General features: G+C 42.5%; 1 protein-coding gene across 1 annotated transcript; it reads right to left on the bottom strand.

The window, feature by feature from the left end:
• Positions 1-567: 567 nt before the first annotated feature.
• Cep15 (centrosomal protein 15) lies at positions 568-22,195 on the bottom strand. The gene is made up of 6 exons (XM_075988582.1): positions 22,065-22,195; positions 21,100-21,180; positions 19,304-19,412; positions 17,614-17,628; positions 9,825-9,899; positions 568-6,323 (listed from the first exon to the last, which is right to left on the bottom strand). Exons 2-6 carry the CDS (start codon positions 21,150-21,152, stop codon positions 6,189-6,191), a joined length of 387 nt encoding a protein of 128 aa, XP_075844697.1. The 5' UTR covers positions 21,153-21,180; positions 22,065-22,195; the 3' UTR covers positions 568-6,188.
• Positions 22,196-22,805: the final 610 nt, after the last annotated feature.

Below are 22,805 nucleotides of genomic sequence, written 5' to 3'. Positions count from 1 at the left end.
GCTCTTACACCTTGAATTAACCCATTTCTATTCATCTGTGTTTTGCTATGAGGCTCTGGCTTACCAGAAAGGTTCTGGGTTCTTCTCCTTCATCAGCTACATGGCATCTCTCTGACTCCATCTAGCTTCTCAGAATCACCTACTACTCAACGGCTGGGGACGTCACTCTGTAGAGAGCCTGCCTAGGTGCACAAAAGCTCTAGGCTTGATTGTTAGCACCACCTGAACCGGGGTTGTGGTGCATGCCTGCAGTCCCAACACTCTGGATATGCTCCACGGAGAATAGGAAGTTCAAGGCCATCCTTGGCTACCTAGCAAGTTAGAAGTCAGCCTGAAATGCATGAGATCCTTCTTCTCAAAAACCAAACCAAACAAAAATAAAGTACTAAAAATAAGACCACTACCCATTAGCTACTTGCAATTTTTCTTTTGCATTCTTTGGGAATGAAGTTTGAAAATATCAAATGTTTATCCAGTTTCTCCCCCCGAATGTATCAATTATTGGCTTTGTAATCACATAATAAAGTGGTTAAATCATGACAAAGTTATAGACTCAGAGTTGCAAAAGCGTTTAGATAATGTCTAGTTTAATGGTGTTCAGTGAGGATACATGAGTCACAGGAAAAACCTGAATTTTCCGGTAGATACTTGATAAAAAAAAAACTTTTTAAAGGTAAAATTATCTTGGTAATCTGTTCCATTAGAAATATTTCAATAAGCAATCAATAAAAAGTTAGCCAGCATATTATCATGCTTATACAGCTTTTGAAATCCAGTATGTATCTTACACTTGTAGCAGATGTCCATCTTTTCATTAGTAGTGGTTTCTTAAGATTTAGTTGAAGCCGGGTGGTGGTGGCACATGCGTTTAATCCCAGCACTCAGGAGGCAGAGGCAGGCAGTGAGTTAGAGGCCAGCTTGCTCTACTGAGTAAGTTCTAAGCAGGTAGGGCTGTTACACAGAGAAACCCTGTTTCAAAAAAAAAAAAAAAAAAAAAAAACCAAAAGGCAAAAAAAAAAAAGTTAAAAAGGTACCTAATTTGCACTAAGAATCCTAAAATAATATTTGAAAGTCAAATGTATGAGACTTATTTCCAGTGTTCAGGATCCATGCTCCATGCATGAGCAGGTGCCAGGATACTGGACAGAGGTGAGTTTGGTAGCCTCAGCATTGCAGAAAGGTCTTCCAGATGCTGTGGCTCTAACTCAACTCACCAAGGAGCTATTGGTGCCAGACCTGGGACAAGAGACTTTTAAAGGAGTTTTCAGGCATATCTCCAACACCAGCCTTTCAAAAGTAGGATTGCTTAAACAGCCACACATGCTCTGTGATGGTGCTGTTAGACTATTTAGCTGTGGGAGGATCGTGGTTTAGCCTCCTACCCTCTAAGCTATATGGTACATGTGTAGGGCAGCCCTTGGCCATGATGAACAAATCCCATGATGAACAATGGGTTTAATACGGTCCATGAGCAAATGAGGCAACGAGTAGTAGTAAACGTGAGTTGTATAAAGGACTGCCATCATGGGTGTGGTCCATTATCCACTGAAACCTCTTTGGGCAATAACTGCCTGGACTTAACTCAAAGGCATGAACCTTGCTTATGTGTATCTGGCTGTTATAAATGAAGTTAGCATTTCAAAGGGCTCAGGGTCTGGCTTCTTTTAGCATCTTTTCTTTGTTTGCCAGTGATAGAGTAGTCTAGTACAAAATACATTGTAGATGTTTTTTTATGTATCTGGAATCAGGTATGAAAAACAACTACATGGTATTGGGAGATGAGATAAAATAGAGATATGCTAAACAAAAGACATAAATGCAATCCTTTTTTTAATTTCCCATTTGCCATATTTTTTGTAAAATTGTGTTGTGTAAAATATCGAAATTTTTCCTGCATTGGAAACCAAGACTAAGGAGAAACAATGAAAGCCACGGTGAACCTGGTTAAATGATCACTACCCAGAAGCCTGGGGCGCCAACACCGCTCCCTAAGATAAGCGTATTCTGGGGTTTTCTCTCAGCACCACCCTTCTCACTGCAGTGAAGCTACTGCTATTAATACTCGCACAGACTCCCCATCTCTGCCTTTGTCTGATAGACGAATCTGAGTCTCCAGAATTGCAAGAGCCTCTCATCACTGTAACTTAAGAGGAAGCAGGAAACTCAACTCTATGGTTAGATGACGTCCGGAAATATTCTTAGCCTCTGGTTTTGTGGAAGCTGGTTTCCTTTTCTTGGGTTTTGGTGAGGATATAATCTCAGTTCCATTAGAGAGGGTGCTCACAAAGACAGCTGTCAAATCCCCACATCAATCCTCTTCTGAATTGCCAAAGGTTGACACGTCTCCATGTTTGTCTCAAGAAACTCTTTATTAGCAATGAGGAATTAAATTTCCTATGTAGACAAATTAACTTCTAAACGATAAGGGAAACAAACACCACACAGAGGGTAGGGGGAGCCCTCTCATTCCAGCCTGAAGCTTTCTCAAAGAGCATCTCTCCCCTTCTGCTTCCCCAGTCTCTTCTACTCTTGTTGGCACTTGCCACCTGGCTAGTACGTACTCTGAAGGGGAGATTTCGTCTGCAACTCTGAAAGCTACCTTAATACCTCAATGAAAGGAGAAGTACAATACAGGTGATTGCTGGGAAATGTTTAAAAACTATTTGGGCAGTTGCTCTTGAAAAGTAGGAGAAATTGGTAGGGTGAGCTGAAAACTTGGTTTGGTTTTAAGTAAGAGGCTTCTTTAAATAGACAAAATGATATGAATTGGCTTGGAGTAAATTAATATAGCAGGGAAGGAAAGAGAAGAAATCTGTTTTGTAAAGAAGCCAGCTTCATGGCCTTCTATGTTAAGTTCTATGTATCGGAATGTGTGTCACACAGATTTCCAAGTCTGGTCCTTACTTCTGAAGTTGGTAACTTTATACACACACAGCTCCAGTCACACAAGAAGTGATGAAACAGAAGTTTAAATTTTATTCAAACATAAATATGCCCCCATGCTCAATTTATTTACCCTAACGGGTCAGAAGAATGAGGCAGAGGCCAAGATTGGAAACCAGGTTAAGTTTCTCCGTAAGCAGAGAAGCTAAAGTACCCTGCCCCGTGGCAGAGGCAGGACTGTGCCCACAGGACTCTGCCTCATCCACTGCTCTTTACAGAGGACCAGATGTCTACCTCAGAGCAGAAGGTGTTCCCTTAGTCTTTATAATTCAGGAGTTTCTTTTCGGATTTGTTTTATTTTTGTGTATGGATGTTTTGCCCACACACATGCGTGTGCATGTCCATATTCATGGCTGGTGCCTATGAAGCTCAGAAGAGGGCACTGCATTCTCTGAACCTGGAATCATGGAGACTAGTGAGCCATCTGTGGGTGCTGGGAACCAAAACCAGGTCCTCTGCAAGAGCAACAAGTGCTCCTAACTGCTGAGCCATCTCTCCAACCCCACTTCTTAAGTATGAGGAAAACTACAGTTCCTTCTGATTTTAGCATTTTATAGTTTGACAATTTCATAACCAGAAACGTTCCAGCAGAAACTGAGCTTTGAATATTTATGCTTCAAACAAGCTTAAAAAGGCTTTTGGTGGAGGGTGGGGTGAATCTCTGATCTTTAAAAAACAAAACAAAACAACAGTTTCTCTTCAAACACTATTTTCCTAAAATACAAACAAACAAACCAACAACAAAAAACCAAATGCATTATGTTCATAGAGAATTCTATTCTGATTAAGATACTGATTTGGTTGACTGAGTCATGGCTCAGCAGATGAGAGGGCCTGCTGTACTTGCAAAGGACCAGAGTTTGATTCCCAGCACTTACTTTGGGCAGCTCCAAGGGTTAGGGCAGGGGAGTCCAAAGCCTCTGACCTACTTGACAACTGCACACATGCATCCCCCTCCCACATACACATAACTAAAAATAATAAAAAAAATCTAGAAGCCATTGCTCTGGGGGAGGAAGGTTTGAGCAGACAGCTCCTCTTTCCTTCTCACAGGTCCTAGCTGTAGAAAAAGATACTTTGTAGCATCCCTTTCTTCCTCCCATTAAGTGATGCTGGGAAACTCCTGTTAGGATAATTTGCTGTGAGAAATATAAAGCCCTTGAATGGGCTATCCAGAGCCCGTGGGATTTTTTTTAAACAGACACCATGTGGTGCTATCTGCTACCGTCTCCAAGTCGGGGTCCGGTGGGTGGCTCTGCAGGGGCCAGCAATAAAGTCGTCTGTGGGGATTTGTGAAATATTAGCCAAAATGGGGAGATGGTTCAGCTGCAGCTTTTAAACACCTTCTCTTCAGGTTTTTTAGATTATCTTAAAAAAAAACATGCAAACCAAACTAGCCAGTCAGCCAGTGTAGGAGAAACAAAACAGAGCCCTTCTGAGAGGGTGAAGCTGCCACTCATTTTGTATTTTAATTCAACCTACTGGTGATTAAATTTACAGATCTCAGAGGAAGTGTGTGCTCAAATATTTGAGGACGGTAACATATCAACCACTGTTTTAATTTTGGAATGTTCCTACTTACTTGACACAATATTTTACTAGCTAACAAATGTTTAGCCTTTTTTTTCACTTGACTGAAGAAAAATAAGTTTCACGTTGCTTCATTCACCTTCTTATGTGCATATGCTGGGAGACTGGATGGTAAAAAAAACCTGCTCCTTCCTGCATCTAAATCTGTTTACCAGTTTGGAGCTGCTAAGAAACCTGCATTTTGCTGCTAAATCAACTGGATGGCTGGAGCCCAAACTGCAATGTAAGAGAAAAATTATCAATTTGTTTTCATGACAGTCTTGAGAACGTATAAAATTGTCTGGCCGCTAAGTCAGCCTTCCTCTTTCCTCCTCCTCCATCTCCTCTCTTAAAGATGCCTTCAGCTCTAAGCTTGTACTTTTTCTAGCTATGTAACAGCTCTAATATTTTGTGACATTTTGTATTGTGACACTATAGATGAAATTGTCAGCGGACTGACACCCTGTGCTGCTTATTCCTTAATTACAACTGTTCACACTGCCGAGACGTGCGCTAATCTGCCAGCACATATTATGAAAACAATGTTATTGTTACCCACACCAACACCCACTCAACAGGACATTTCCAAGACGGCAGAGAACAGGGACGTGTTGCCCGGCAGACGCGTCACTGGCTTTTTGTTGACGTGGGGCTTGTCTGAGTTTTAACTTACCTGTGTCTTCTTTTAAAAATACAAAAGGCCTGGGTGTGGGGGCTCAGACCTGTAATCCCAGTGCTTAGAAGCTGAAGCAGGAGGATTGCTGTGACTTCAAGACCAGCGTGGGTTATAGCATGAAACTTGGTCTTACAGGCAACACAAAATACAAGGAAGAATCTTTTAAACACCACAACAAAACCACAAGTTTTCAGTTCAGAACAGTTCACTGCAATACTTCCCCAGAAGCCGCCTCCACCTTTCAGTACCAAGCCTTGTTTCCTTGTCCAGTGCTCAGCAAGCAGTGGTGAACCCAAGAGCCTCGGAGCTGTTCTGCTGGGAGCTGTGACCTACAGCTTTCTTAGTTTATTTCTTTATTGACTTTTAAGCTTTAGAGAGAAAGTTAACAGAAAGAAGGGGGGAGGGACAAGTAGAAAGAGAACTGAAGGCGAGGTTGTTTGTTTTTACAAGGTTGGCTGTCCCGACCGAAGCCAGTCAGAATTCAGTGGTCACTTCCAGCTTTCAGAGGTCTTTTTCCAAGACCATACCGAGCCTTCCTGAAACTGCCTACATAATGAATCCTTTGTAATTACAATCTCAGGGAAGTCTGTCTGAGGCACCCAGTCCTGAGGATCCACTTTCTGACGAGTCTTGGACAAGAGCAGCTAAACAAGGCGACTTTTATTAGGACGCAAGTCAGCACCTTGCTTCTGCTTCCCCAGAGAGAATAAGGGAAGACAACCGCACAAGGGTATAATGTTATGGAATGCTCTAAACACACACGACACTGACTTAATACCATCCTTAACAAATATTCTGTCTTAGTGTGAGTTTTTAACACTTTTATTGGCAAATCTACGGCCCTGTGACAGTCCAACCGGAGACTTTTGGTGGGGTCTGACTGACGCTGCACTGAAACAAAACAAAGCACGCTCATTCCTACGGTTCCCGCCAGGACTTACGTAGTTTTGTCACGTAGTTGGTTTTGATTTTGTTTTAGTTTCCTGAGTTACACATGAAGTTACTGCTGTGCCTCATTTTGAATGGTGTTTCCTGCCTCATTTTGATTTTCACCACCAATCGGGTACGGGGCTCTTCCCAAAAGGAACTGTTCCCATTTGGGGACATGTTCTTCTACTGATGCCCAGTAACGAGTCTGGAAAATAAAAATAAACAAAACCACACACAAATACATACATACACAAAAAAACTAAAGTATGAAAACATAGCAAGCAGTTGAATTCGGCTCTTCATATTTATCTTCAGTGTGTATGTGTGTGCGCACATGTACACTCTCACGCACATACATGTAGAATAAATTTCCTCTACAGAACATTTTGTGCTAATTTTAGGGGGGAAACTGGGTACTTACTAGTGCTAATTTTCAAATTTCTCGGCAGAAGGAAGGTTTTCAGTGTTATTGTGATTTTGCACGCCCTCTTGTGGCCAGCTGTGTGATTATTAACAGTGCTGCCATTTGCGGCACCTGTTATTAAATAGTCCTGTTTTCTAGTCTAGACTCTGCAGCCTGGACCGTCCATACGGAAATGACTACAGAAGATTTTACACAAACAGCTTCCTTAGAATTAACAGACGATGTGACCTGGACCCAGGAACAGGAATGTAACTGAATGTAAGGAGCTGGTAAGCTGGCTCCTCAGGTGAGAGGGATGTTATATACCTACCTATCTTTAAAAAAAACCACTTGATATGACACATTCTCATTTTCCTTAAACTTGTGTTGTGTGTGTGCAAATGTGATGTACATGCGTGCACACGGGAACAAGGATATTGGGAGGCCTCTGTCATTCCCTGCCTCCTTGTTCCTTTGACACAGTGTCTCTCTGAGCCTGGACCTGGTCTGGCAGCCAGCTAACCCCCAGTGGTGATTTTCTTCCATCTCACTCCCGCAGCTGTGGGGTGAGAGGCATGAGTTTTAGGTGGGAGCTGGGGTGCAAACTCAGGTCTTCAGGCTTCTGCAGCAAATGCTCTTTCCTGCCGCACCATCTCTCCAGCTCTTCAGACTTGTAGCTGAGAAAAGAACTACCATAGTGCACCCATTTGGGTGGATATGACTTGCAAGTAGAGATGCTGTCTGTTTATGTCTGACTATGGTCTACAGGCTGCAGAAATCCAAGTAGTGCTGCTACGCTGTGTGGAGGAACTTTGATGAGCTGGGAACGGCAGCCGCGGAGGCCAAGGTTTGCACACAGGATGGCAATTTCTATTGGATCAACATGATCAGTTCTGGGGCTGATTCTGTGCTGAGTCAGACAGCGCTAGGAACACATACAGTGGCTCTGCTGTTGGAAGATGGTGTGAGAGACTCTAAATATCTATACATCTGTGCATGTGGCCTGAGAAACAGCCTGACATGCCTAAGATAAAGGTTATCCTGCTGTGCCAGAGCAGCTCAGAATACCATCCAAGGCCAGAGACAGGGGGCTTCTGCGCCATTCACGGCTGAATTAACCACTATTGTCAGGGCCCTGTATGTGCTAAAATAAGGCATTGGTGAATTCAACAAAGGAGGACATACCCAGTGCACAACTCTGTGCCAGAGTTTCTGCATTTGATCACTGCTTTTTCTTGTTACCCTAAATGACACAGAAAATTGAGGGGCAGATTCTCAGCCTCTACTTTTGAGTCTATTCTTATCCCCAGTTGGGCAAAAGGGAAAATGACATCTGAGGAAGCTCATTAGAAGTAGAAAATGAAACTATTCTGTATGTAGTGAATCCCACCCAGCACAAACATCCATAGACCGAGTGTGGCTCCCTTTTGCCAACCATCTCCCCAGCCTGCTTCTGAAAACAGCTAATAAAGCCGCCTGCACTGTGTGGTAAGCACGGGGACAGACATTTGCCTCCTTTCACTTCAGTCCTCCTTTGTAAACCCCATCACAATGGAGATTCGCAACAGTCTCCTGCCTCAGCCTCCCACCAGGTGTACTGGTGATGAGCATCTGGAAGGTTTTGGCCACAGCCTAAGCAAAGGTCTCCTTACATTTCAGCAAGCACTGCTTGGCTGAGCACGCTGTCCCTCAGGAGTCCAGTGTATTCCACAGGACAGCTGCTTCAGTGTGACAAGAAGACAGAATGTTTTATAAAATTTCCATCCTATGTTCCTGAGCCTTGGCTAATGCTGACATCCAGTCAGGATGAGCACCGAGTCTCTCATTTTCAGCACTGAGACCAGTTCTGCATCTGCACTGACGACTGCCCACTGGCCAAGGCTGACAGCAGCCGAGCTCTACAGGTCCATGCATAAACACGCGGGAAGCAATGTGACAGCATGCCTATGTAGTAAAACAACAATACTCTAGGGCCGAAGACCTCCACTGTCCAGGACTTTTGACTAGGATTTCAGTAATAGGCAAGAATCCCATCCTGTGGAACAGGTCTCAAACCCAATCAGAGAGTAGATAGTTACACCAAATAGTTGTCTCACCCTCGCAGCCAGAGGCACAGCTTGCCTGGCAGGTTCGTATTGCGGCATGTGAGGTTCAGCACTAGGTAAGACCATTGATGTCTCTTCTCACCCAGCAGACTGCACAGCACCTTCTGACACTATGAAGCCTAGCCAGCAGGGAGGGAGTTTCCTGTTGGTTTCAAACACTTCTCTATGTCTAGAAGCCAACTATTTCAAATATTAAAAAAAATATTCCATTAGAGAACTAGATGGCTTAGCAGATTAGTACACTTGCCACTGAGGCTGATGACCTGAGCTTGATCCCAGAATCCACCAGCTCTCGAAGGTGGTCTTCTGACCTCCACACATGCACGTGACCATGCATGTGAACTTTCATGTGGACATGTGCTGCACACATGCACAACATGTGACCATGCATGTGAACTTTCATATGGACATGTGCTGCACACATGCACAACATGTGACCATGCATGTGAACTTTCATATGGACATGTGCTGCACACATGCACATGTGACCATGCATGTGAACTTTCATATGGACATGTGCTGCACACATGCACAACATGTGACCATGCATGTGAACTTTCATATGGACATGTGCTGCACACATGCACAACATGTGACCATGCATGTGAACTTTCATATGGACATGTGCTGCACACATGCACAACATGTGACCATGCATGTGAACTTTCATATGGACATGTGCTGCACACATGCACATGTGACCATGCATGTGAACTTTCATATGGACATGTGCTGCACACATGCACAACATGTGACCATGCATGTGAACTTTCATATGGACATGTGCTGCACACATGCACAACATGTGACCATGCATGTGAACTTTCATATGGACATGTGCTGCACACATGCACAACATGTGACCATGCATGTGAACTTTCATATGGACATGTGCTGCACACATGCACAACATGTGACCATGCATGTGAACTTTCATATGGACATGTGCTGCACACATGCACAACATGTGACCATGCATGTGAACTTTCATATGGACATGTGCTGCACACATGCATGTACTCACATATACACAGCAACTGGATGCAGATTAACTTTTTTCAAGATATGCTTTAATTACCAGCTATATATAAAGCATTGTACTGTGGATATAAAAATATTAACCAGACCCTCTTATTTTACTGACAATTGCAGGAAATATGCAGTTGTTACTTCCGTTACAGTTAACTCAGGGTCTTACCTCAAGAGACCGCACTGCAGGCTGTGGGTGTGGCTTAAGACTGGCCTGTAAAGACTTCTCTGCAGCTTCTATGTCCTACAACAGACACCAGCATTTAAAACTGAAGTGTGTTAAATATACAATATAAATGGCACCTGCACCCCCAGTGTCTGTACCCCAAATCTTTCACCTTAGCCCTTCTCTGGATACACAGTGAGTTTATCCAGTGACGGAGGGACACAGAAGGAAGAGACCTGATTACAGAGCAGTTAACCCACTTCCACTGAGAGTGCAGGGTATCTTATGTAGCACAGGAGCACTGGTGGTACTTTTGTGTTCTACCTTTTTCATTTGAGTAGCTGGTAAACACCAGTTATTACTTTGAGGGAAAAACCACGCTTCCTTTAAAAATGCTCAGAGTTGGGTGTGGTGAAGCATGCCGTAACCCCAGATCGTGGGAGGGAGGGCCATGGCAGGAGGGCTGAGTTTGAGGCCAATCTCCACTGCATAAGGAGACCCTGAGACAAAATCAGCACAGCAAAAAAATGATCAGAGCACGAGTTACATTAGTTTTAAGATCACCTGAAAACAGGCAAAGGGATAAAATAATGGCGCGCTGAGATACAAAACTAGATACTTGGACTCACGCTATGCAGTGAAGAGTTTAGTTTCTGCAGAGGATGAGGCTAGCATATTAATGGAACATGTTATCAACATTCTGTTTTAGAATGCTATGCCATGGAAATATTTCACATAGCTAAGGCTGATCATTGAGTTACTTTACTGCTTTCTAATAGGGCTTTTAAAATATGCCACCACACATCTAACCTTTTGACATTCTGAAGCAACACTATTGCCTACAAAGGTCATGTTTGAGAACTCCATACTCAAGTTACCTGACTTTCATCTCATGATGCTTTAAAAGTTTCCAACTCTTGTGTTGGGAGACATCACAGTTATCCTTGGCCATGTGCAGTCCTCAGGCTGTGAGCATCTACTAGTCTTTAGGACTGGATTTTAACACTAATTTAAATGGGAAGTGTCATTGCCAGGCAGTACATTGCTTTGAGGATGGCATTCACCAATGGAAGTGTCACTGCCAGGCAGTACATTGCTTTGAGGATGGCATTCACCGATGGAAGTGTCATTGCCAGGCAGTACATTGCTTTGAGGATGGCATTCACCGATGGAAGTGTCATTGCCAGGCAGTACATTGCTTTGAGGATGGCATTCACCGATGGAAGTGTCATTGCCAGGCAGTACATTGCTTTGAGGATGGCATTCACCAATGGAAGTGTCACTGCTAGGCAGTACATTGCTTTGTGCATGGCATTCACCAATGGATGTGTAACTGCTAGGCAGTACATCATTCAGAGAATAGCATTCAAGAACTACACTTATTTGTAGCTTTAATTTCAAGATGAGAATATTTTCTTCTATGGTTGTAAAGACAACAGGGCAATTAAGCTTAACCTGGTATAATTTTTCTTCCTTACACACCTTAAACACATGCAAAGAAATGTAGGGTTCTGCATGTTGTTATAGAAACATTTGAGTCTAGTTACTGCTCTTCAAACCAGCACCGCTGCTGTCTAGAGCACACTTACTATTCTAAGTTCACAGAGGTCTGGGTGCAAGGCTTGGCACACTCTGTGTCTCCTTTGAGCTGAGTGAATTGCTTGCTAGCAAAAAGTTCTCCAGATCCATGTACACGCATCAGAGCAATCTAAGTAGAGGGCTGTTGGACAGACGGAGAGAAATGGAAGAGGGCGTGGGAGTGGGGTGTGAAGAAGCCAATGCTGAACAGGAGAAAAAGGATAGCAGATGGTAGCGGCGGGAGCAAGGAATGGGTGTGAAATGTAAAAAGAAAAACAGGAAATTCCCTAAAGGGACTCCCCAAAGTTGCACAACCATTAATGCACCTGCTGTCTAGGGGAAGGTGATTTGAAGGAAAAATACACAATTTAGGGCTACAAAAGCTGATGTCAGCATGTCTATCCCTTACCAGAAGCTTACAGCTAAGACACATGCCAGAGACACACGCTGCCGCCATGACAGCACAGAAGACCGACTCCTCGCGGATGTTCACTGAGATTTTACAAGGTTTGTGAAAGTTGTATTAGTAAATAAAACAGAAAATAATCATTCTTCCAGTTCTGCACTGTTCCGGTCAGTACAGGTCTGTGTGACACTCAGCTTTGATATTATTGAGGTTTTTCCTGAAGACAGAAAGCAGGGACACTGAATGTCTCTTGCAGAGAAGTAGATCTGCAAACAGAAGAGCAGCTATCTACAGAGGCAGATCCTGTAGTGTTCACCCCACCCCACATCACTGCATGCTGCCTCAGCCCCATGATTTGAGGCTCCTAGGTGCTCTGCTGACTTCTCATGCTTCTCTTTGGCTGCCTTGGTGTGGGCTTTCTTAACATGTGTGACAACTTATTCCCCTTGTTTACTCTGTCTTCCCTTGTGCCTGCATTACACAGTTTCAACCACTACTGCAGAGGAGGGCTAGGCCCTCTACCACGCCACTCACTTCTCTACTGGGTAAAGCCCCTTGCTGAGTGGGCTGAGTGGCGCTGGGGTCTCAAAGGCCAGGTGCCCCTGTTACCCTCCACAGTAACGCTACCTGATGCCTTGCTTGCAGGAACACAAAGCTCCCTAGACTGTTCTTTCAGGATGATGTTCATTGTCTCCACTTGATGCCCGGTGTCATGGTCTTATTACTGATTTATTCATTCAAGTGCTCACCAAGTACTTGCTTTGACACGTGCCAAGAGAATATTTTGTTTTATTTTGTAACTGTCCTAAGATTGATGTGTTGGTTAAACAACTACTTGAAATTTATCCTCATATACCTTAGATTCGAAACCAGTTCAGTAAACAGGATGAAGGATGACTTCCCTTTGCCAGACTGAATTAAACCAAATGGAACAAAAATGCCACAATTTGATTAGCACATTCTGCAACAAGTTATATCCCGAAATTTCTATACGAGGCCTCCTGACAGCTGTATACATGGCCAGAGGTGTATACTATGTCACATGGAACTTTTCTGTGCCTTACTTAGAACTTCAGCCTCATTACAAGTGTGCAAATATTAGGGAGAACAGTGTACACTGGGTTTGGCATTATCCGTGGCTTCAGATGGCTGCTGGGAAGTCTTGGAGGCCCCTCCCCCCCAGAACAGGGAGACTATTGCACACACAGGTGTGCTGGTGCTGGGGAGCTCCTGGGGACTAAGCATTTGGGTTTTTTAAACAAAGTCTCATTCTGTGGCTCAGGTTTGCCTCAGACTCACAGCAGTCCTGTTCCAGCCTCCCAAGTACTGGGATTACAGGCACCAAGATGTCACACTTAGTTCCGGTCTGAGGTTTTGAGATAAGGGGGAAAAGATAGGGCACAGAACCAATGGTTTTAACTTAAAAACCTTGCAATCCTTTGACTGAATTGGAATTACTGATAGGAACTCTTGTTGTATCTTATCTTAAAAAGGAAAATCAAAGAGGCTGCAATAAATAGCCCCAGTGCCCAGATTGAGCGCTCGGAATATATTTCCTGCCAAAAGGAGCCAAAGCTCCTTGAAGTAATGACCAACTCCAAGTCTGGATGGCAAATACAAAAAGGCTGCAAGAACCCTCCAGGTCAAGAAGAAAGGAAACTATAGAAGACTGTTACTATATTGGCGAAGGCATTCAGGGCTAACTTGGAGAAGTTTCCATTTGGTAAGAATGGCATAATATGAGTATAAAAAGACAAAGAACTGAAATATTTCAAATCTCAGAAAATTAAAAGCAAAGCAACATCTCACAAGTCACCCTGGAGGAATGGTGGGAAACTGGCCTGTTTTTAAAACAAAGTGCAGGGGCTGGAGAGATGGCTTGGTGCTTTGGTTCCAAGCACCTAAATCAGGTACCTCACAAGTGCCTATAAATCCAGCTCCAGGGTGAAGATGCCCCCTTCTGGCCTCAACAAGCACCTGCATTCACGTGCACAGCACATAACCAATCTTTTTGAAAAGAAATAACAATACAGGGCAGGAAATGGGGCTCAGCAATTGCCTAACATGTACAAGGACTTAGATTTAATTCTCAGCTCTATAAAACAAGAACATCTAAATCCATAAAAGCGATCACATATTCAGTATCCTGTTTCCTACATTAACTATCTGTAATTAGGTAACTGACGGGCAGCAGATTCTTTTTAACCCAACAAAAACCACAAGTCAAATGAGAAAGAATAAAATAACTGAAACATAAATCTGATTTTTTTTTCTTTCTAAGATAGAGTATTGCTGTGTTATCCTAGCTAGCCTAAACTTGCTTCATTGGTGAGACTGGCTTAGAATTTGAAGCAATTCTGTGCTGGTGCCTCTGAGGGCTGATATTATAGCCATGAGCTATACGTCCAGCCAGTGATCAGGAATGCTGACGTGATCTTGCCTCAAGTATCAAACTCAAATATGATGGGGGTTCTAGATTTCCACTCTTAGCACTCTAGTCGCTACTCTAACCTACCAGAGCTTAAACTGCGCTGGTTGTTATGATGGACTTAAGCATACAATGCATACCAAGTGTTGAAGGTTGGTGAAAAAAAAATCTTTTGAAAGCAAATGTTTGTGATATTTTACAAGTACTAAAAAAATAACAACTCTCATCTTTGATTTTTATGGTACTGGGGACCATGCCCAGGGCCTGGTGCACTCCAAGCTCAGCTGTTTCTCCGGTCTTCATCAAAGGTACTTGTCATCAGCCATCCAGGTGACAGTCTGCTGAAGTTCCTACTTAATTGCAGCTGCCCCATGATGGCAGTAGAGGCTCTCGTTCTATTCCTGATTGTAATGTTTTCCTATCCTACGCTGTTCTTCAGGGCCTGGACAACTTCTGTAAGCACAGGATGGTCTTTCTGTGGAAGGGTGGGTTTTCTGGGAGGGGAGGAGGAAGTGTATTTTATAACACAGAAGTATTTACACAAACAAAACCCTCCCTCTCCTCCAAACGCACACCAATCATGCTTGTTTTTAAGGCTGACATTCTCTTGAATACTCGTCAGGAAAAGTTACTCCGTCTGCATTTTGCAAGTCCACAATCTTTTGTGACATTTACTGACTGAAGTTTGACTCAGAGCTGTCTTTCTTCACATGCAGTTTATTTACTGAGATGTCAAATATTTCATGGATTAGTTGTTTCTTTATGCCTCCTTTAAAAAATTCTCCAGCATTTGATACTGCTTTTTGAAAAATGGTTTTAAAGTTAGCACAAAAAACAACGGCTTTGTTAGGCCATTTCCACACATACATGGCACATACATGTCTTTCTTCATCTCTTCCCTGTGTTCTCTTCTTGGCCCCACTTCTGTTTTCATATTGCCTGTTTATGATAGTTTATTTCTCCCAAATGACTTGACAGAAATTTTATCAAATTCATTGCAAATTTTGTAGGGATCAAAATACATATGTAAGTAACTTTGTGATAAGTGACTGTAAGTAAACAAGCGTTTCCCCAGTGAGAACGGGGTCTTCTTAAATTTTCTCTTGAATATCACATTTTAGTGTAATATCTTTATACGATCATGAGTAGCAGGGAAGAATTCCCAAATAGCTTAGAATTGTATTGCAAATGTAAATCTGAATTCGTGCATTTTCATGCTTATTCAGAAGAGGCTGATCCCTTGTTAATGTTCATTACACCAGTCAGAAGACCAAAGGAAGATGAAATAACGCGTAGTAGGAGGGATCATGCTTGTGATAGTATGCTTTTGGTAGAGCCGTCTGTAAGCTTTGGGTACCGCCAAGGTGCCTGCCCTAGAGGTAACCTACCCTGGTCCTGACAAGACACTGGAAGTAGTTACACTATGGTTTACCACGCCTTGGGTACCATGGAAAGGTCGAATGGGAGAGGGAGGGCAGGCCAAGCTCACTTTTATCTAATTTTTAAACCTCAGAAAAACATTTAATGTTAAAAGGAATGTTTAACCTTTCAATGAGAATCTAATGTAATATACATGATATTTAATGTCTTTCCCATAAGCTGGGCCTGGTGGCACAGGACTGTAATCCCAGCTACACAGGGGACTGAGGCAGGAGGATTACTTTTTGCACATTCAGTGCTTATCTAGGCAATAGAGTAAGTTTAAGAGCAGTCTAGGAAACTTAGACTCTATTTCAAAATGAGAAGTAGGTCAGTGGATGACTCAATGGGTACAAGCACTTGTGGCTGAGTCTGACAGCCTGAGTCAAACCCAGGGTCCACAGAGAGGACAGAGAAATTCTCCCACAAGTTATTCTCTGATTGTCTTAAAAATATGTGGCACCCCACCCAATATATAAATAAAAAGGAAAGTGAGGGCTGGGGCTATAGCTCAGCAGTGGAAGGCTTGCTAGCACGTGTAAAAGAGCCTGGATTTTATCCCCTCTCTCCCAGCCCTCACCCCCTATACACACACGAGCTCTCTTGGGAAGTGGGAAGCAGTTCTCGGATAGTGTGTGTTTAACATCCACGATGGCCTGGGTTTATTCTCAAGCACTCCGTCTCCCCTGAGAAAATCTCTCAACAGGATATTCCACAGTAATCAAATTCTATTTATCTTACTTTTATACACGGATTCCTATATGAATACCATTAATACTGCTTTGGAATTTTAAACCATGAAAGCAACACAGGATTTAAAAATGCATATGTGATTAAAGCGTATAAAACAAAGGCAGGACACAAAGCATGTCTAGCAGCAGTCACCATGGCTGGGATGCAGCAACTGCTTAAAAAACGGAGACGGGCATGTTGTCCTTTAGTTTCTCTTCACTATGACGGCCAGGGGAAAATCCAGCAACTAAACTCATTCCTTTCAGTTATGAAAACCAGTGCATTCCCTTCCTTATCCACTTGTGATGGATTATACCCATGGACCCATGATTTGAAAATCAACTCAGAATTAACTTAACACATCCAATCTGTAGAACTTTATAAAATGGAAACTGAACTTTATATAAAACTGAGTTTTACATAAATATTAAAAAAATAAGGGAACTGGGTTGATGACTATTTTTTCAGCTTATCTCCTTACCTCTATTAGTGTCAAGAATAGTTTATTTATTTAAATATTAACTTTTAGGTGTACATGTGTGTGACTGAGTGCCTGACTCTGTGTGCAAGAACTCACTGGGGTCACAAGAGGTGTCGGATCAGGTATTCCATGAAACTGGAGTCACAATGGTTGTGAGCCACCACGTGGGTACTGAGGATCGAACCTGGTCCTCTAGAAGAGCAGCTTGTGCCCCTAACCATTGAGCCTTCTCTCCATCTTATTTCCCTATCTTGAAACATCTAAGTAGAAGATCAATCTTTCTTAAATGTGTGTGTGTGTGTGTGTGTGTGCATGCGCACATGTGCAGCATATTAACCAGGTCTCTCCTATCATGTGGGTCCTAGGCATCCAACGAGGTCATTAGGCTTAGTGGCGAGTGCCTTTGCCTGCAGAGCCATCTTGCCAGCACATTTATTTCTTCTGTAAATCTGTGTTCTTCTTGAACTTAGATATTTCTAGGACTACATCACAGTTATATACTGAGCCTTATGTTCTCTGGTTCCTGTATCAATTACTGTTCCTGTTGCTGAAACGAAACACTGTGACAGAAACAGCTAAGGAAGCATTTATTCTGGCTCACGGTTCCGGAGGAGTAAGAGTCCACCACAGAGGGGAGGCATGGCAGCGTAGGGAGCTTAGAGATTACATAGCAACTGCACACAGGAAGCACAAGGTGTAAACTGCAAGTGAGGTTGTCAACTTTTAAAGTCCATCCCCAGTGACAGACTTCCTCCAGTTGCAGCTCCTAAAGGTCCCATAATTTTCCCCAAAGAGCACCACTAACTGGCGACCAAGTGGTCAAATACATGAGCCTCTGGGGGACATTGTCTATTCAAACCAGTACAGTCTCTGACATGCCCAACTTTGTCTCCTGTGAATTTTTAAGCTTCTTAGATCATAATCCCGCTAACGTCAACAGAGCCGTTCATCTTTCTGTTCTTGACTGCTTTTATTTAAGAATCCAGTGGAGCATCTTAACTAGTTAACACAGACGAGGTTTGGCTTCATCTCAGAAGTCTCTATGAACATTTTTACATCAGTTCTGTCTCTTAATTAGGTCTAATATTCAGAACATAGAAATTATACCAAATCATAAATTCATGCAAAGTATCTTTGGAAATGCAGGGAAACCTCCGTGCTAAAGAGGCTCCCAAGCACCTTTTTACTCTTTCTCTTCACAGTCTCCGGTCTATCCAGTGTAGCTGAGTATGCGATCACAGAAAGGGCCCGTCTTCTCCACGAGGAGCTCACACAGTTTGGCCAGCATCTAATCTGTAGCCTTCCTGAACAAACCCTGGTTTATCCTGACTTTGTCATCTCTACTTTAGCTCTAGGCACTCATCAGATGCTTGCTCATTAAAAGGAAAATACTTGAAAACCAAATATCACATCACTTGCTACAGGTAGTAGCAATCAAGTCTTCCAATTTAGTTTCTCTAACTTTTCACAGCAATTTCCAGAATACCCTATATATTTCCATTTAAAAATAAATATTGTTAACACCATTGGGCAAGTAAGACATATGGCAATATAGAATGCTTTGGTAGCACTATGGCTGTGACTTAAATTACTGTGGATCAAACTGCCAGAAGCTGAGAAGATAACTGAATTTTCCTCTCCCTTTATCCTGTAGTGAGGATAGAAGATAGCTGTATCATGCCTATCGATGAAAATATTTAACAATAAAAAGCTGAAAACACTGCTTTATAACTTAAATAATATAGTCTTACTACCAAATGTTTTAGTCATAGGATCTCTTGGAAGCTTGAATGGAAGCAAACTCTAGGGTTTTAATTATGGATGAAGCCACACAATTCTGGAAGCACAGTATAGCAAGCAGCCAAAAATGTTACACATATGATTTTATTCCAAATGGGCACATTGGCCAAATGGTGAGGCCCTGCACAATCATCCACTTTGACCACCTACTCCATAACTATCCCAAAGAGTCTGCGAAGTGAGCTCTCACACAAAGAATTCTGTGGAATTAGTTGGGCAAAATCAAGCGGTTCACGTTTCCATGCTGTTTAGTATTTGAGTTGGATCTAAACACATCACAGCTTAAGGTCTTTGGGGTCCTTCCTTGAAGTGGAAGAATATGGAAAATGTAAGGATACACTTTCTGCTTCTTCTTGCACAAAGGTGACCTTAATATTCTTCCTGTCGTCATTGATTTTTTGGTTGACAGAAAATATTTAGCTTATGTAAACTTCGATTTTTTTCATTTTTAAAAAGCAAGAATCCATATGCTATTTGCCCAACTAACACAGGCTTGAAAAAGACATCGGCTCATTAAGTCTGCTTGTTACTAAAAACAAAGAAATGATGTGAATCTAAATCATAAGATGCATTGTAAATACCTCAGGAAAGGGAAGACATCTATACCCGTCATGGAAATTACCTGCAAGAAGTCTGACGTTCCTCTTTAGAGCAGTCTCAGTGGCTTGGAGGAGACATGACCTGCCTGTGTTCTGATCACCAAAATTAGTCCTCATTTTCTGAAGTAACTTTAATCTTCGTGATACTCTGAAAAAGAAATGGAGATTATATAGAGGAAAAAATTGAAAAGCAAACATTTTATTGCTTGATCAGTATACACCACTTCTTTCTTAATTGTATCTCACCTCAACTATGACCATGATTGAAAGCTGATTATTTTAATAACCAACGGGACAATAAAAAGAGTAGATAGTTTACTATGCCTTAAGTCAATCTGGATAAAATTATTTTTATTTTCATTAACATATACTTCTTATATGTCATAAGTACATGCCTTTCTTTTTTCGCCTCTGCGGTCTTTTGAAAGTATTTTAGAGTGTTGAAGACATGTAATTTTTGTTGAAAATGCAAACTGTAATACATAGCTCCTTGTACACATAGTTATATATACCTCCCCACACATATACATTGCTATAACTTGCTATAGGAAACCTTCTGCTTAACACTTCAGTACCCCTGAATCTCATGTTACACATTTAGAATTGTGCTAAACTTCCATATGTTTGAAGAAGCAATAAAAATATTTTTTATCTCTTTTTCCAAGAGAAAGATGATGGTTTGATATATGAGTGAGAGGCAGTATGTATGAATGCCTGCATGCTCAATGCTTGAAGAAAGATGGAAAGTTATGAGTAAACTGTTTAACTACTTCATTATATATAATACACTTGAAAAGTTTCTTGTTCATTTTATAAGTTTTTGGGTCCTCTAAATGATAAGAAATCATGTACAATGATTAAAAATACATAAGTGGTATACAGAAAAATAGTAAGTCATGAAAGTTGTCAAAGAACAGTTTCATGGGGCTATCTTGAATGTAGAACTAGAAACCGAGGTTGATGAACATTTATTTTATTTTTGTTCTTATGAGAATAGCGTATTAGAACAGCAAAGGACAGGACTTGGTAATTAGACAACAGAAAAATCTGAAAGCTCACAGATAGTCAAAGAAGATTAAATATAAGATCATGGCTAGCTATACAAAATATGCTGGACCAAGTGAAAAATGATTAGACTATGACATCAGAACATTAGAGAGAATGCAGGGGCTGTGGCTGTACAAGTCATGCTCCATGAATATAATGCCAGCCCAAGATAAGAGGCCTCAAGTCTACTGAAAGCCAAGCTTGGAGCTGGAGAGATGCCTCTTGCTTTTCTAGAGGACTTGCGTTTAGTTCTCAGCACCCACATCAAGCAGTAAACACTTGCCTGTAGCTCTTAGCTCCAGGGCTCTGATACCCTCTCACCCTCTTCTGGGCCCCGTGTATTCACACATGTATAATTATACACCACAGAGAGAGAGAGAGAGAGAGAATCTCAAGTAATAAACTTTAAATTTTTTTTAATTTAAAAGAAAAAAAGATTCATGTATGGTGGTAAGTACCCTTATTCCAAGCACTCAGGAGACACAGAATGATCAGTTTTAAGACCAGTCTGGGCCACATGAGACCCTTTCTCAAGAGCCCCTGCCACCAAAAACGTTCTATTGTGAAGCACAGAATGGGTGAATTTTGATATTAGTTTTTTAAAAGTAATTAGATATATAGATGTATAAAACATAATTGTGCCTTAGTCTTAAGAGACAATGAAATTATCTCCAATAAAGCCTCATGTCAGAAAATGACACTTTAATATGTCTAAGTCTTCCTGTGCATGTTTCACTAATAAAACCAGCACACGCTCCATATTTAGAGTATCTTTTTCAAAAACTTACATTTCTTCATGCCTCTTAGAAAGGTGGATTTCTTGAGTGAACAAGGAAGTCATCTTTAATCATAGCTGGGCTATAAGCTTTCTGCTAAATAATAAAAACAGTTATTTTTCCCCTATGTTCAGCTCTACAATTTGGTCACTCTAGTGCTGCGACAACCCATCGATTCTCTCAGAAGAGAAAACTGGCCGTTTCGTGTACAATGGGAAAGAATGCACGCAAACCCATTTGTATTAATGATTTCTTTTTTTTGCTTTGTTCTTTGCATTTGCCAGATTAGACCCCAAATACCATGGATCAGGTAAACTCAACACACTTCGTATTTTCTACCTCCACCCAAACTCTAACCTTGAACTGAAACAAACAAGAGATGGTATAAGACTTGTGTACATTTCAACAGGCAGAAAGAAAAAAAAACTATATATAAAAAATTCAAAACAGGAATATCACCATCCCTTGGGCATGTGCACAGAGACGGTGAGAAAGGCAAGTATGAACCAACTGGAAATCCATGGTCTTTCCTTCCCTGGCAGACTGCCCAGGTGTACCATCGCTCTTCCAAACAAGGGAAGTGTTTTCCATGTGTAACTCAGACAAATCTCAGTGCAGTCCTCTCACTGTAGCCTGGGAGGGAGGAACTCTCATTTGGAGAGTTTAGAAACTCTTTTTCTAAGGCACACTTTACACCAGGTGCAGCGTTATCTCGGCTCACGACCTTGCATAGAAAAGCACAAAAAGCTAAAGGTGCCCCACCTGAGGGAGGAAACTAAGACGTTCCCTGAAGGCGGCTTTCCTAAACTTTCTGAAATTAAACACTCAATCACTGAAGCGCCTCGGGTCGGATGCCGCGGGGCAGCCTGAGTGGGACCGCACACGGGAAAACTCGGCCTTTGGAAGCGAGGCGCCCGACTGCAGGCCCAGCTAGCGCCTGTCTCCCCGGGGAAACGCCTGAGACCCTGCCTCATCACCTGGCTCTCCCCTGAATAGTATCCTCCACCTCTGCCCGCCGGCCCCACGACCCACGGGCCGCGGCCAACCCGCGCCCACCGCCAAGCTCTTCCGGGAAGGCGCCGCGAACCACGCCTGCGCAGGATCTGGGCGTGGCCAGGCGGCCAGCGTCCCGCCCTTTCCGCTGTGACGTCAGCGGCTCTGGCTCGGTGCAAAGTAGCCCGAGGGGGCCTCAGGGGCCTGGAGGGAGAGCAGCTGGTAGCTCGAGCTTTTTGAAAAAAGTGGGATCGGCCCGTGTTAAACAGTCGTCAGGGAGTCCGGGTGGTTTCCTAGGAGCCCTGGGATGCTCCCATAGTGTGTAATGTGTGTGTGTGTGTGTGTGTGTGTGTGTGTGTGTGTGTGTGTGTGTGTGTGTGTGTGTGTGTGTGTGTGTGTGTGTGTGTGTGTGTGTGGTGTTGGCATGGTATGCCATAGTATGTCTAGGTGTCCTTAGAGGCCAGAAGACTGCTTCAGATATTCCTGGAGATCTGTCTGGATGTTGTGATGGCAATTCTGGTCCTCTGAAAGATCAGCCAGCGCTCATAACTCCTGAGCCATCTCTCCAGCGCCAACAACAAACATTTTTTGTCTTTGATTCACACTGAATGGATTTGTAATTCTTTTGCTTGCTGCATTTCATCTGACTTCAAAGCACCGCGCCTTTACTTGACAGATCTGTTTAGCTGATAAACTTCACACCCTTCCCCTTGAATGACCCGGTG

The sequence above is a fragment of the Microtus pennsylvanicus genome, chromosome 10 (genome assembly GCF_037038515.1).
Source record: "Microtus pennsylvanicus isolate mMicPen1 chromosome 10, mMicPen1.hap1, whole genome shotgun sequence".
Classification (NCBI taxonomy): domain Eukaryota; kingdom Metazoa; phylum Chordata; class Mammalia; order Rodentia; family Cricetidae; genus Microtus; species Microtus pennsylvanicus.
This window is presented reverse-complemented; position numbering and strand designations above follow the sequence as displayed.

Excerpts from the sequence above, each read along its gene's own strand:
- Cep15 (XM_075988582.1), bottom strand. The coding sequence starts at position 21,152 with ATGACTTCCTTGTTCACTCAAGAAATCCACCTTTCTAAGAGGCATGAA. Across the intron at positions 19,413-21,099 it reads TCTAAGAGGCATGAAGAAAT|AGTATCACGAAGATTAAAGT; the intron begins GTAAGTTTTTGA and ends TTTCTTTTTCAG. Across the intron at positions 6,324-9,824 it reads CTGCAGTGCGGTCTCTTGAG|ACTCGTTACTGGGCATCAGT; the intron begins GTAAGACCCTGA and ends TTTATTTTCCAG.